The sequence below is a fragment of the Plodia interpunctella genome, chromosome 27 (genome assembly GCF_027563975.2).
Source record: "Plodia interpunctella isolate USDA-ARS_2022_Savannah chromosome 27, ilPloInte3.2, whole genome shotgun sequence".
Lineage (NCBI taxonomy): Eukaryota > Metazoa > Arthropoda > Insecta > Lepidoptera > Pyralidae > Plodia > Plodia interpunctella.
The window spans coordinates 1973871-1990055 of NC_071320.1; the positions used below are offsets into that span (position 1 = coordinate 1973871).

General features: G+C 35.6%; 1 protein-coding gene across 2 annotated transcripts in view; it reads right to left on the reverse strand.

Moving 5' to 3' along the window:
- Window positions 1-16185, reverse strand: part of Dgk (Diacyl glycerol kinase) — a 75705-nt gene that overhangs the window by 37232 nt on the left and 22288 nt on the right. Inside the window, exons 2-3 of one of the 2 annotated variants that reach the window (XM_053765118.2) lie at window positions 6145-6229; window positions 2991-3058 (exon numbers count right to left, since the gene is read on the reverse strand). In XM_053765118.2, the coding sequence (XP_053621093.1) occupies window positions 2991-3058; window positions 6145-6226 (150 nt within the window). In that variant the 5' untranslated portion in view covers window positions 6227-6229. Of the gene's footprint in view, window positions 1-2990; window positions 3059-3186; window positions 3257-6144; window positions 6230-16185 lie in introns of those variants that run through there. The other variant, XM_053765119.2, reaches the window with a different exon arrangement.

The following is a 16185-nucleotide window of genomic DNA, read 5'->3' on the forward strand; positions in this document are numbered from 1 at the left end:
TACGGACTGTAACTGCTGGCGTGTTATAATATAAGATAAAATAAAATCAGTATAAATAAAATAAATTTTAAAAGTATAGCGTCACATATCACACATTTATTTAAGTATATTATTTTTACGATGTGCAGATAAAAATGCACTTAATTAAACTAACCTAAATGTCATATTTTCAAGTGTCCAATAATATCGAGTGCTTGATAAAGTTTATCACTGAAATATAATTTCATTTTATCCCTAAATGGCCTAAATGCGTTATCATAACTTTTTGTTCCAAAATAATTGTTTTTGTAAAAAATCATATGTCGGCCAGCCCTGAAAAATGTTTCCGCTATGTTTTTATTTGGTACTACAAAATAGGAATTTAAAATACCCTGGCCATTGAAAAAAAAAATACTTCACTGGTCCTAACAAAATTGCCCGTATCCGTATGAGATTATTTTCGAAATTTAACTTTCAATTTCGTATACCAACGATCCACGTTCTACAAGCGTTCCATATTTCAAATGTTTTGCACAGTTATATTTTTTAATTTTCTCGCACGAACGTTAGGGACTCGATGCAAAATATTTGGGTACAATTTCGTCCCGGTATTTTTGGCTCCAATTCACCAACAATTGTTCAACCGCCAGAACTGCTTTGTTCAAAGGCGTTTGTGTGCCCAGGACAACGACGTCAAATGTACTCTAATGCTGGACTGCACAGGGAATATTTGATGACAATGGACCCATAATCCGTTAGAATATTTGTAGCTAAGTACTTTATTTATCGACGTATACAGCTAGGATGGGCAGGGCAGCATTCAGTAAATTGGCAGACGTTTTAAAAAATAGAAAAGTACCACAAAGCTTAAAAACCCGCCTCTTTAACCAGTGTGTCCTCCCTACTATATACCTATATACCTATGGCGCCTCCCTACTATATACCTATGGTGTTGAGATGTGGACTCTTACAAAAGGAACCATGTACAAGATTATAGTTGCGCAAAGGGCCATGGAACGCCATGCTCGGCATCAAATTACAAGATCGAGTTTGCAACCTGGAGAACGAAAGTTCAACACGTGGTCTCCAGAGTCGCGACATTAAAATGGAATTGGGCTGGGCACCTGGCTAGAAGGAATGATGGAAGGTGGAGTAAAGCTGTAACTGAGTGGTACCCCAGAACTGGAAAACGGAGCGTAGGACATCCGGCAGCTAGATGGGTCGACGATGTAAAGGAAATTGCTGGCAACAACTGGATAGAGAAGGCCCAGGACAGAGTTGGTTTGCGGAGACGGATGGAGGCCTATGCCCAGCAGTGGGTCACGGAGCGCTGCAGATGATGATGATTTTTGACTTTATTTATCATTATCATAAGAAAGTATAAAAATCAAGCGTAAGAACGTTGTTTTTGTCAGTGGAGCTGCCTCCATTTACATCTATCCTCTGCCAATACGATACATTATTTAGCGTTCTGGTGCCTCGCTTCCGTGGGAATAAGTACTAACACTACTTATATGCGCGATTCAAGATTATCCGTGTCATCAAAATCCGTACAGTTGATTTGGTGTGATTGCACATTAAATTCAACCTCAAACATTATATAATATATAAACATTTTATTTTAAGTTTTCTTTTATATTTTTGGGTTACTACAAAGAGTTTTATGATTAGTCATACACCGACACATATGCAAAACTAAAAAGAATATTATCCTGACTAGTCTAGCGCAACAGTTAAATTATGTCAGTGGGATAGAAATGCTTTTTTTCCGATTAGACGAATAAAAGGCTTTATGCCCACGCAGATCGTAAAAGGCGATCAAGCGACTAAGTAAGCGATTTAGGGGATTCTTCTCTAAGACGATTGTTTAACAAAAGGAAGTTGTAGACGTTGTTTGTATTAATAGTGGAAAATAAGTGAATCCACAGTCCTACTAGTATTTATAATACTAGCTTTTGCCCGCGGCTTAGCACGCGTGAATTTCAATTCTTAAAACGAATCGAAAATTTCAGTTATTCTTTTATCGCGTATTCTAAGACTGGTAACATTTATTTATTACTTATGATTCAAATTTGTATTTTTGTCATCTTTATTTCAATTCCTTGTTTCGAATTTCGTTTTCCGCTATGTGTCTCGTCTAAATGATTCACACTTACGGTACTATTAGGGTGGCCATAATTCTCAAAATTATGAGGTCAGAGTGAACTGAATCCTTCCTATGATATATAACGACAGCTTCGCCCGAGAGGGCCATGCGTTATGGCGGCCATCTTGATTTGTGACCCAATATTGAAGTTACGTCTCTGTTTTTATCCGATTGCCGAAAAGGGTAGCATTATATGGCTTAAGGGCCTGTTTCACCGCTTGCTGATGAATGAATGAATTTTTATTCAAAAGACAAACAATCACAAAATACATAACAATACAAAATACAGAAGAGGAAAAGCAATATAAGATGAATATGAGATGGGTTGCCATTTCAAAATTCGAGCAACCCATCTCAGAAAATTACCTGATAAAGTATCAGACAGTCTAAATATAATATAACACATCAAATAGATAGCGTTAAAAAAGTGTTTCATTCACATCGGACAGATTTATCTAGCAGTTGATTTATCTGTCAGTTTACAATATGTTATTTTATCGCTTCGATACATCACAGCTGAGAAATGAACTGGGAACAGACCATGATGAGAAAGAGAAAGACATTAAGAACTTCTACTGACGCGGACAGACAGAGATACACAGACACGTCCCCTTCCATCTGTCGTCTGAGGTTAAAAGTAAAAAAGAATGAAATTATATTTCGATACTAACTGCGTCCCGAGGCCTACTCCCGTGGGAATATCGTGACAAAAAATAGCCTATTTGTTGTTCCAGGTTGTATTCTACCCGTGCACCAACTTCCACAACAGTCCGTCCAGTAGATTTTACGTAAAAGAGCAACAACACACACATACATCCTCACAAACTTTCACATTATGATATTAGTAGGATAGGACGGGACTTACTCCGTCTGGACTTTGCTTCTTAACTTCATAAATCTCCTTGAGGACATCTTGGAGTTTTTTTGTGGAATCTGTAAAAGAAATGAGAAACAAGTTGAAAAAGTATTACTCAAAATCAAAATCAAATCAAATTTATTCAGAAATTAGGCGTTCACGGGCACTTTATCACGTCATATTCTAAATTGATTGAAATAATTACCAAAGCTACAAACTACTAGCATTTCTTAACGACCACTGCGGAGAAGAAATGCCGAAAGAAACTCGTTTTTGACATGAGGTGCGTTGACGAATGTCGAAACTTGATACAATTTCTAGATGGCCCTACGTTGACAACCTGACGGAGCACAATAATGATTTGGGACCATGGAATTAGTAGGTAATTTACGAAGTACTACATCAATTTACACTGCATAAAGCTCTATGGCGCGGAGATAGCGGTGAGTTTGCAATAAATTTGGGTAGGTTGATGTGCTGTGGACTGTACTTACTAATTCCATGTTTGAGACACTAAAATGGCTATTTGATTTTTTTATTTGCTGTAAATATAATTAAATATAAATTAATATTAGCGTTACTAACAAATATGAGTCATGGTTACCTAAATAAATAAATTATTCAAAAAGAAATAAATATATAAGGACAAATTACACAAAGTAAGTTCGAGACTTGTGTTATGGGATACTAACTCAACAATGCTATATTTTACAACAAATACATATATAGATAAACATCCAAGACCCGGGTCAATCAGAAAAGGATCATTTTCCATCATGACCCGACTGGGGAGCGAACCCGGGACCTGTCGGTTCAGTGGCAAGAACTTTACCACTGCGCCACCGAGGTCATTAAAAATAAATAAAATTGTTTACAATATACACTCTAGATTAACTCGATTTTTGCCTCGATATTTAATTAACTTAGCTCACTCACAGTTTGAAGTACAGTACTAGTCATTTGTTAGCAATTAGCTCACGAATAGGGGGAGGGGAGTCTCTTAACGAAATTGAATTCAGGGTTGCCAAGTGTAAAATATTTTTTTATTGCATTAACACATTTATAAAATTGTTATTTTCTTTCCGTCGGGCTGTGACGTTGCAAAGCCCGGGGTCAGCGACAAAAAGAACTTGAATTTTTTTTCGAGATTCGATTTTTCGGTGATTTTATTTTACAGCTAGCCGCCTGCCGTTAACCCACCTTGGGAATGCTATTGTTTCCTATCAACCGCCTAGGCTGTGAGTCCATTAGTCGCCTCGTACGACATCCCTTGGAGGATACGGAGTGGTCCTATTCTAGTGAGGACTAATAATTATCGTTTTATTAAATTTCGATTTTGAGCAAACGAACGTTGGCGATAATTTGTTTCAAAAATTTGTATTTTTTTTAATAAAAAATTTCGTTCCAATTTATGTTAGCAAAAAAGTACAAGCAAAATTAAATAAACTCAATGGACAGACAATTATTGCAATAAATTGACACCTTGTTAACTGAGTTTCTTGTCGACTGAAGTCAGTTTTATGAATCAGTGATCTTATTTATATGCCAGCCGACGAAATTATATTTTTAATTGCGTAGGAGATCGAAAGGCCCCAGGTTCGAGTCCTACTCGTGCTAAATGAGTTTGTATACAAATCTGACACATGTTTCCATTTATCACGATGCTTTCAGTGAAGGAAAACATTGTGAGATAACCTCCACACTGATTGACAGTTTAATTTCACTAGTGTGTATGTGACTATATGCTACAAGATGTCTAGTAGTGCTATATAGTCGTAAAAGTCATGTAAGTTGCCTTTAGGCGACTTGAATAAAATCTGACACATGTGTTAACACACTCGAAAAGAAAGAAGAAGGGAACAAACATCGGGCTAAGCTATTTCCACCTAGCCCTGGCAAGGGGCAAACCCAAGAAGTGCTGCCTTGATCGTCAAGGATGATATGCGCGACAATGGTCTGACAACTAGGGATGCCGACGACCGTGCGGAGTGGAGACGAAAGTCCTACAAAATAGCGGACTATTGGCCCAAAGACGCTGAAAATAAAACTAAATGCTTATGCTGTAGTGCGAAAAGCTCACAGTTATTAGATACCGACAAAACAACACTACAGCACAGAATATGTTTCCCACATTAATTCCTACCTATCCAACAAAATTAATCGAAATGTATTTATTAAATGTATGCGAGAGAAATGTATAATTTGTGACACTTTTGTAACTGTTGTTGAAAGTTGGTAACCCTACTTTCGATATAACTATGACGTCATTATTCCGTTTTACGAAATGTCACTCTAATAATAGCCCGGGAATTACGAGAAATGGCAAATTACGTGACGAAACAGACTCATAAGCTGAGAAAACATTAAAATATGACACACTAGATGTTGCCCGGGGCTTCGCTCCCGTGGGAATTTTGAGATAAAATAAAGGCCTATCCCAATCTAGGATAATGTACCTTTCTAATGGTGAAAGAGTTTTTGAAATAGGTTCGGTAGTTTATGAAATTACCCGCCTGAACCATACAAACTCACAAACGCTTATACCTCTTTATAATAATAATATTTTGTGTGAGAGTGAATATAATGAAGTTCCAAGTAAAGTTCAGTTCTCCTCTAACATATCCTTTGGTCATTACATTACATTACAGGACATTAACTACATCAATTATTTAAACATTTTATTCTTTACAGGATAGGATACATAAGGGACCCCGTATGTAGTGTCGCTCGACTGACACCGAAGCGACGAACGTTAAAACGAAAATATTTTAGCGTGGCACAGTGGGCCGAAAAAGCAACACCCACCAAGTCGATTATTATTAATAATAATTAAAAAGCATCTGTGATACGTAACTATATCAAAACTGTTTAAATAGAGAGAGTATTTTCAAAAAATACATAATTTCTAACTTTTAACAGTGAGGTATTTGATTAGTCAAGAGTAGATAGATACCTATTAATCTCTAATGAAAATACTGTACGTCGGCGTAAGACGTAAAGAAATGAATTAATTCGGCCGAGTTGATTAAGTAAGTGATAAAGAGCACTGTCCCGGATAGACAGGGGCGTGGGATCAATTCCCGCTCGATTTCAGATTATTTTCATCTCATATTTTTTTCAAGATGTAACAGATTTTTTTTAATTATAATATTGTTGTACTCACAGGATGCTAACTCCTGTAGCTGCTGGAACTCGGCCGGCGAGAGTTTGTCCCACTGGAAGCTGACCGGCGTCGAGTTAGGCATCTCCTGAAACAAAACATATATTGTATATTCAGTTTGTAGCCTATCTCTGTCTTTCATATGAGCGTTTTCCTTGTTTCTCTAGTAGTCATAACTCAGTTCACAATTTTCCTACTTTTCTTTAGCCATTTCGCACGATCTTCGGCGTCCTGGTTGTCAGACCATTGATATTACTCCGACATTAAGTCGCAGTATATGCCAATTATGTAAGCATTTAATTATATAAGCATTTTTGGGGTTGCCCTTACTGCCAGGACTTGAAACAGCAAAGCCAGGAATTTATTCCCTACTAGCGGCCCGTCCCGGCTTCGCCTAGGTAAAAACAATAAATTATACACCTAAAACCTTACTAAGGAACCACACTATTTATTGGTGAAAGTGTATGAAAATCCGTGCAGTAGTCTTTGAGTTTATCGCGAACAAACAGACGCGGCAAAGGACTTTGTTTTATAATATGTAAGGATGTAATTAGTCGGTTTTCGCTAGACGTGGCCGTACCAGTAGTATCGCTTAGCTACCGACATCTAATAGCGACTAGTCGCATACACACTAGTGAACTAATCAGTCAACCAGTGTGCAGATTTCCTCACGATTTCTTCCTTCACCGGACGCAAATAGTTTTATGAAAACGACTAGATAACACATGAGTCAAATTGGTATATACAAACTCACGTGGCACATTAAATGTTCCAGCTTGAACTAAAGAAACTAGTTGTTCGCCGCGAATACACATACATATTTACATACATACAAAAAATGTATTATTACCCCAAGTAGAACGTTAGACCTCGCTCGCTCAGTCAATGACATTCTCTGCCCTACGCTATGGCTACTGAAGCATATTTAAGGGTCACACAAACTTTGCTATCTTAATAGCGTGCAGTCCGCACAAGATGAATGGCGTGTTGTCAGTATATCCGGATATCCGGCTAATGATGGATGTAACAGCGATACGGTGACGTCGGCGCCTTAAATGCTCTTTAATTGGTGGTAACTTTTTAACTATATTTTAAACAACTTATTTTCTATAAGCTTTTATTGTCGCCAGTGAGATCTTGTTGCATGCAATGCGTGATAAAATAATCACGGAACCGACAAATTTAATTAAAATCGGTCCAGCGGTTTAGCCATGAAAGCGGAATGCACAGATATACAGACTCTCGCATTTATAATATTAGTCGGGCCCAGTCTATACAGTGTGTACTGAGACACCTACACACACACACACCTCTATCAAATCACTTACCTATTTGTCCTACAGAATTGAAATTTTCCACAACGCTTCAGTTTTCATGACAACGCGTTATTATAAATAAAAAAATAATAAAAAAATAAATATATTGTTCAAAAATCAAAATCAAATCATTAATTCAGAAATTAGGCCTTCACAGGCACTTTTTCACGTCATATTCTAAATTAAATGATGTTTACCAAAGCTACAAACTACTAGCATTTCGGAACGACCACTGCTGAGAAGAAATGCTGAAAGAAACTCATTCAAACAGTGTTGGTCCCTATTATGCCAGAAGGGCTTACCATTTTTTAAATATAAATTTATGTATAATTTTTTATCAGTAATATAACAATGCAAGTAGGTACACAATAAAGTATTGGGACAAATCACACAGTTCGAGACTTGTGTTATGGGATACTAACTCAACGATACTATATTTTATTACAAATACATATTATAAATAAACATCCAGGTCCCGGGCCAATCAAAAAAAGATTATTTTCCATCGACCCGACCGGGGTTCGAACCCGGTACCTCTCGGTTCAGTGGCAAGAACCTTACCACTGCGCCACCGTGTCGTCAAATATTAAAAAAATATAGTAGTTTTAATATTAAAAATACTATATTTATAATGCTATTTCGGAGACTTAATTTGTTGGACTCGGCTAAATAAATTTAGACTAGGTAATTCCTGTTTAACCTGTGTGTGTTTCTTTCTATCAGGATAAACTAGTTTGGCCTAGGATAAAATAATTTTTCCTATATGCGATAGGACGAACTAGTATAGCCTAGGTTAAACCAGTTTATCCTATCGCATGTAGGAAGAATTAGTTTGGCCTAGGCAAAACTAGTTTATCCTGGAGTCTAGTTTGACCGGTAACATATATATTATTATCACTTATTTGGTTTTCACAAAATCTAATTCCAACTTTTACAATTATTTCGAATGCTTCTTAAATCTCAAGCATATGTTCATATATAGATTTTTAAGATGTGGGCCCTCAGACCGCAGGCACATGATTTGAACAAAGAAAAACTAACAGAACAACTAAAGACAAACTAAGTCCGGACAGGTGTAATTAAATATAATGTTTTTACAATACATCTTTTTTTGCTCTCCTTTCGACGTCACAGCTCCGAAATTAACAGGAAAAACACTAATATGAGAGAGCTATCGTTTCAAAATTTTCCTGTGTAACTAGCATATAATATCAATCAATCAAAAAGTATATCACTAACTTAAACGAACATAACAAAATTAATCAAAAATGAACACCCGAATGGCACCAGTTATAAAAGTGAATGAATTAATGAGTTAGAGAACATTTATTGCCAGAAATTAAACACCACCACACAAAAATTAATTGTAATTTTGTACCTATGTCCAATAGGTACTCGTAAAACGGATAATTAAACTGGCAATTTTAATATATATATTTATCGGTCCAAAGCGTAAAATACAGATAATGCAGAAGTGTGTACTATGTTTATTAATTTAAAAAGTCTATTGCACAAAATTACAAAAATATAACTTTTCACAAAAAATCAATATTCTTTGATATAAATCACTTTTTGACGTCACAAAAATTTGCTCAAAAAAACGGAATGGTTTGCAGCCTTTAATTTGCGCAGAAAAATTAAAAGTACCTACGCCATTTTGTCTAAACGTCAGCGGCGCGCCGTCGGTTAAAATCAACAACAAATTTGATGGTGCAACTCACCTATAGACAAAAGAATAATATTTTATCTCTGAACTCACCCTAGGTCTTCCACCGAATCCAAAGCGCGTCTGAAGAAGAAACAGCGCAACAAACTTCAGCGCAGTCTGTTCTCCAAAGACATCAATTAACAAATGTGGGTCTTATAAGTTCTCTAACAGTCAACCATCAATGTTAGTTCCGATTATCCTCGGATTAAACTTCTGCGTTCTCAATATTTTATCAACTGTTTCAAATTAAATGTTCTCCTAAGCTTATTGGGTGCTGTCTTTAACGAGGGTAAGTCAGTCGATTGGCTCTTATTGCTTTGTCCAGAGCTCCCAACTGTCCCAACTGTTACTGTCAAGGGTCCAGTACGGACATTACCAAATGCACATTTAGACATTTGAGCATTAAACTAACCGGAGAGGACAGCCAAACGAACTGACGGTCAAGCCGGTTTTATTAAAAACCGATCATGTGCCACTCGGACTCGGAAAATATTCAGGGCCAACCGCTAGGATCTCGTTCAGCGAATTCAGCTCGTGAATTTTAAAATTTTATCCGTTATGCTGTGCGCCGTGACACGCCTAATATATTATTTTGCAAATTTTTCGAGTAAGTTCTGTTGAGTGCAAAAATATTAAACGAAACTGAATGACTACATTATCATAATTACGCGTACATTATCAAAACTATTAACCCAAACTAGTTTGCTTACCAACACTATAAAATCACACTCAATTCTCCAATGTCCACAATGATAAAACACTAACCAACGTGTTTATCATTTTTTCAAAAGGAGAAAGCAAAATATTCTATGGTATTCATAATGTAGATATAGCATGAGAATTTATTTCACTTGATAGACTTTCTCATAGGAATTTTCGCTCGCGGTCTCCATAGTTGGTTTAACTCAAAGTTTCAGCCCGATGTAAATTATTTGTACTGAAACTGGAAAATACCAGTTTTAACCAGCGGCTTGCCCATTAATGTTTGTGATTTTTTGTTCAATCGTCCGTCACTTTGAACAATGTGTCCTTCGAAACTAAACAGCATTTTAACTGAAGTGTTCCTATTATTTGTTTAAGTGTTATATTGCTCAATATTGCACCCAAATATATACAGTTGTTTTCTCTCTAATCACTTAAAATTATTTATTTAATTTGATGATACAATAGATACAAAGTATAATGATACACTGTTTATCACCTTCTTACGTATGGTGATAAACAGAGTAAGGTATATATAATTAAGAATGACTTAACTATATATACGTTATACACATAAGGTATATATACTTGTAAGTCTATTGATATCTGATCGAATGTCTAATTTCACTGTCTCTAACGTATGATCACTTTTCACGTTTCATGTAAGTTAAGTAAAGTACTTAATGCAGCTCACGAAAGTTTCGCTTATATTGGTACCAAACTTATAATTAGCACACACAATAGAAAAGAAAACTAAAAGTTAACGTTCGCGTGACACGAATTAAACAGAGTACAGAAATATAGGTATGTGCGCGGTTGTGTTGGTCGATAGCCCGACACGGGACGACTGTAGCTATCGACTACAGGAATGCTGATTTGGCGCAAATGCATGAGTGTGTACACCCCTACATACTTAAGTCATTCTTATATCTTTACATCCTTCCTTACAAATTATATAAAATTATACTCCCTGTCGCTTAAAAGTCTGTAGCGCAAACAACTAAAAAGTACCGGACGAATTTTTGTTTTGTAATTAGTGAAGCCTGGAATGATCGCTAGTGTAAATATATAAACCAAAACAAGATTTTCAGCCTCAGTTTTCGTTAAAACATATAATACAAATTGATGTTAAAATGAATTAAACCTACTACAGGTTTAATTCATTTTAACATCAATTTGTATATTTGTACTCATGTTTTTGGCAAATAAATCTTTTTATTCTTTTTTTCTTTCTCAAAAGTGTTAACCCGTCAACCGCATACTAGGATTACACACAGTGATAGCGCGCATAAACAAGACATATCCGTTTTTATCTGGATCCCGGATAATACCGAACCCGCACGCTGACGACCTGGTTGACTATAGGCCTTCAGTAAAACTAGATTAAATATCGTATTTTTTATGTCTCGGTTGTGTAGAGTGGTTAAATAACATAAAATATATGTCTACACTAAAGGAAAACATACAAAATACATACGGGCACAATCTAATTGAAATAGTGAAAAATTTATCCAGACTAAAACTACAAAACCAATCGCCTTAAAATGTTTCCATTTGGGAACAATTTAATTTATTTTGAGCTAATTAATTCAGCTCAATTCCCATTTCCATTTAGCGAGCATTATCCGGATGACCGGTCCCACTGGGATCCGGTATCCGGCCCCGACTTATTATTGGAGTGCTTATTCTACTGCAATACAAATAGTATGAGTACAGTACAGATTATACGCTACATGTTTTAGGAATTCATAACTAGTAGTCTCCTTGTTAAGTCTGCGAGATTCGCTGCAAAGGACTGCTCAGTTTATTTACACTGTATACATTGTATATGTAAGGGAATTAAGTGAACTTTGTTTATGAGTAAAATAGAATAGAATTTCTGTCTTGATTTGGAATTACAAAAAATAAGTGAAAGGGAAATTCTTTTTAATATACCATTAATTTATGACAAAATATTGATTTGATATTGTATTGTATGGTATTGGTTCTGAGAGCGTTTCGACCGCTGTTGCTGAGCTGTCATTACGATCCGTCAATTTTCTTAAGTAAGGGATCATTTCCAAAATCAATCATTCATTGACATTACCACAACACAGATTAATTATTTTAAAGTCAGATATAGTAAAGCTAATTCTTGTCTTTGTTAAAATTTAAAAAATTGTAATGACAGCGCGGCCGCAGCGGTCGAAACGATCTGAAAAATAGCTAGTACGGTTTTTGGAAAAATTAACTCAGGTGCTATTCTTTAGGTGTACCTTTGTAAAACCCCGGCAGCGGTTAAATAGTATAAACCATGTAATTTATGATGAGATTATAAAGTTTTATGATAAAGTTAAGAGGTTTTCAATTTTCCAACAAAATGTATTACTTGCAGCATAAAAACTGAAACTACCCACTAATTTCCCAAGCGGCTCTCAGATAATCCGGATAAAATTAAATTACCCTCATAACTCCAATTTCAGCATAAAATAAAGAGAACCCACAAATGGAAATTGACAAAAAGAAAATAAGTACATCAATTCAAATTAATCCAAGAAAGACATACAAGAAGTTATCCCATGTAGGGATCTCTTACACTCGAACCGGCGTTAGGATGAGAGACAATCTTTTAACGTAAGTAGTGAATCTATATATTGTAATTATGGACAAGGCAGCCCCGTTTCGATTGCTGCGGCCCCTAAAAGTCCTTAATTGTCTCTATTGTTTAAAAGATAGATATGTACTTGTTGTTCTGTCATTAAGGATGCAAATAAAGAATTGAGTATTGAGTATTAAGTGTACAAAATGAAGGAAGAAGAATAAACATATATAAAAAAGCTAGCGAAGAATGGGCATTCTGGAGCAGGATCCCGCGTCCAATCAATTATTATTTATATAAAATTAGTTACAAAATTAATTTAGACCTTATAGCCATTAAGAGGGTCGTGAGGTGCCCTCTATTATGGTTGAGCTACGCGATGGCTGTCCCATGCGTCAACTCGTGAACGGGTGCTTCCAGAGGGAACTGGTCATCTCGTTTCTCATATATTTTCATGTAAGTTAAGTAAGTTATATATATATATATATATAATAATCAGCACTCGGATCACAATCATAACCTGTTTTGATATTCCCTTTGACTATGTACATTATGTACTTTTATAGGGACCAAACATACTCACAAACTTTAGCCTTTATTGTATTAGTGAGATAGTGGGATTGTATTAATATTGTATGAAGTATAATTTCTCTGCCTTATCTATTTTATATCAATGTTATATGCTTTAGTTGATTCGATTAAGTTCATATGTATATCGCAAAGTGATTAATTTGGCTTTTTTATATTTATCCTTGTGTATTTGTTTATTCATTTAATTTTTCTGGCACAAAATAACTCAGTCATACAGAGAATGCAATTTGGGTGCTCAATAAGTTAAATTGTGAGAAAAAGATCCTTCATTTGTGGTCAAAATTGTGTCTCATTTTGTATATGTCGAGATTTAAAAGTAATCATAAAACTTTATTTTTAATGCTTTTAACAACTAATGTATTCGTATTTGTTAGTTATACATTATATACTGTTATATTGTGTACATAAATTAATAAATAATAAGTATAGAAAATACAGACAGAAAAAAACAAATACATAATATAAAAGATTTTACAGTTGCCACATAATATTAAAATCAAACGGTACAAAAATCTAATACCTGTTGCTTCTTAATGTTAACTCTCAACCGCGACAACCAAATAAATTATTACCCGGGTGAAAATTGTTACCCGGGTGAAAATTACAAACATCTTTTCCACGTTGTTATTGTATAAAAGACCTCTTTTAAAACCGGTAATGGAGGGGAAATAATCTACTTTATTTTCGGTAACTTTCCGCAAAATTTTGGTGTATTTTTGTAAACGTATTCATGTATTTTCTTATGTTAAAGCGATTATATTTATAAATGTTGGGGACGAATTCTCTGTTATTTATGCCTAGACCTTTCGTTTTGAATAAATACGTATAAAATAAAGTTGTTATTATTAAATATTCTTTTGTTTTAGTAAAATAAACCTTCGGAAATTACATCTAAGCCTTAGTGAGTTTTCATAAGCCGAGGCGGGCCGCTAGCCCCGGCTCCGCACGGGTGAAATATTATGCATATAACGTTTCTTTCGAATCACTATTTGAAAAAATGTCTATTTAAAAAAAACTCATCTAAATCCGTTGCATATATATGGATAGAGAAACAGTGGGAAGCGACTTTGTTTTATACTATGTAATGATTATTAACTTGGTCAAAAAAAGACCATGACCATAAAATAATAAAAATAAAATAATAAAAAGTTTTTATTGGGTAACAAATTTATCCATTAAATATAACTAGTCTGGGCCTCCTTTTAAGCAAAAATACTTGTGACAGCAAGCTCCGCTCTTCTTATCGCAGGGATAGAATGGAAACTTAAGATAAAGTTAATATAGGGAGAAGATATAAAAAAAAAGTTTGTGACCGCAAGCCCGCACATGACATTGTTTGGGTCACGGGAAAGCGTTGGATAAGACTGGCACAGACCGTAGGAAGTGGCTCGAAAAAGGGGACGACTTTGCCCAGCAGTGGGTTGGTATTGGCTAACAAGAAATATATTGAAATTTACATCAATGCTAATTGCTATGGGATTGAATCTTCACCACCAATTTTATAAAATAAATTTGTATATAACCTTTAATTGCGGATAAAACAATTGATATTTCTCATTCTGTAATAATATCTGATACAGAAACATGCAAGTACACAGAAATCCAAAAAAATATTATAAATATAAACTAAAAGCGTGTTTATACAAATGGGGTTGTATTCCATCAACTGAAGAAATGTGGTTAATATACTACACACGTAAGAGTGGATGTGAGGCAAATTATGTCTATAATTTATAAGACCTTGCTTGCCCGGCGTCCTAACTGCGCTATAGAACAATACACGACGATGCGTCGCTACACGTATTTATGTGAACGGCAAAGCCAAATATCCAAGCAAGGCACAAATAGCTCCGTTGTTTGTTTTACAATGTTTTGACATTGACGTGCGTCGAAACTACACAATTTCTGCGCTGAACCGTCGACGGACGTTAAAATAATGGAGGCCGCGCTCTAATATACATACGTTTGATACAGTCGCATCGCGCCGCGTCTGGCTTCGTCGTCGCATTTAGAGGTCAGCTAGGACGGTGGGTTAGTCAACGTAATTTCCTTTTATGAATCGGTCTTTCGTACGTATACGGGACCCTCATAAAAGTTCCGTACGTTTCGAGGAATTTGCGTTAGATTAACATGAGTTATTAACTCAATTCAATACTTACTCTGTTATTGCTTAGTAAGAAAAAGATCAATTTAATTTATCATTTAAATGCAATATATATTTTGTATATTTATGTGACTATATTAATGTGTGTGTGCGTCCCGGTCAGAATTTCTTTGATCTTTTGAAGGTACTAAATATAATACCGCGGATAAGAAAACCAATGTACCTACGGAACTACACGCCAGATAGTAGTAAGTTTTTTACAAAAATGTGTTTTTTGACACAAGCTTTAATTGTTATCAGAGCGATTATATTGCATTCAATGTGTGACAAAGAAATCGTGTCCATGCAGTTAACCGTTTAAGAGTTATCAAGTATCGAGCCTTACCTGGGTGCAGCATCAGGTCATCCTTATCATAATTATACATTGTCATCCAAAACAAAACGTGTGTACAAAATTTCAGCTCAATCAGTTCCAGATATCTGCTTCAAAATTTAGTTGCAATTGCAAGATTCCACCCGACGTATAGTGATATAGTTACATTGCAAGTTAAATAAAATCGTAATTAAAGTGTTCAACCTAAACATCCTACAATATTTTATCGATCCAAATTCCTAGATGTACCCGGTTTTGGTCATATCCAGTTATATCCGGCTGATCCTTATACCGTCGTTTAATCCGGGCAGCTTTTGACGGGTTAACACTTTTGGGACCGGACTTAAACAGGGTGTCGTCACATAAAGTTTGTACTTACTATATTGTGTACTAGTTATTGCCCGCGGCTTGATCCGCGTGAATTTCTCTGCGTAATTGGAATAAACATTGTTTTCATACAAAATTTCACCCCCAAAACAGTCATTTGGGGGTTGATTTTAGAAAAAACTATATGACTGTATAAAACTATATACAAATTTCACCAAAATCGGTCCAGCGGCTTAACCGTGAAAGCGGAACAGACAGACAGGCAGCCAGAGTTTCGCATTTATAATTCTAGCTGCGCCTCGGGCTTCGCTCCCTTGCGAATTTCGGAATAAAAAGCACTCTGTG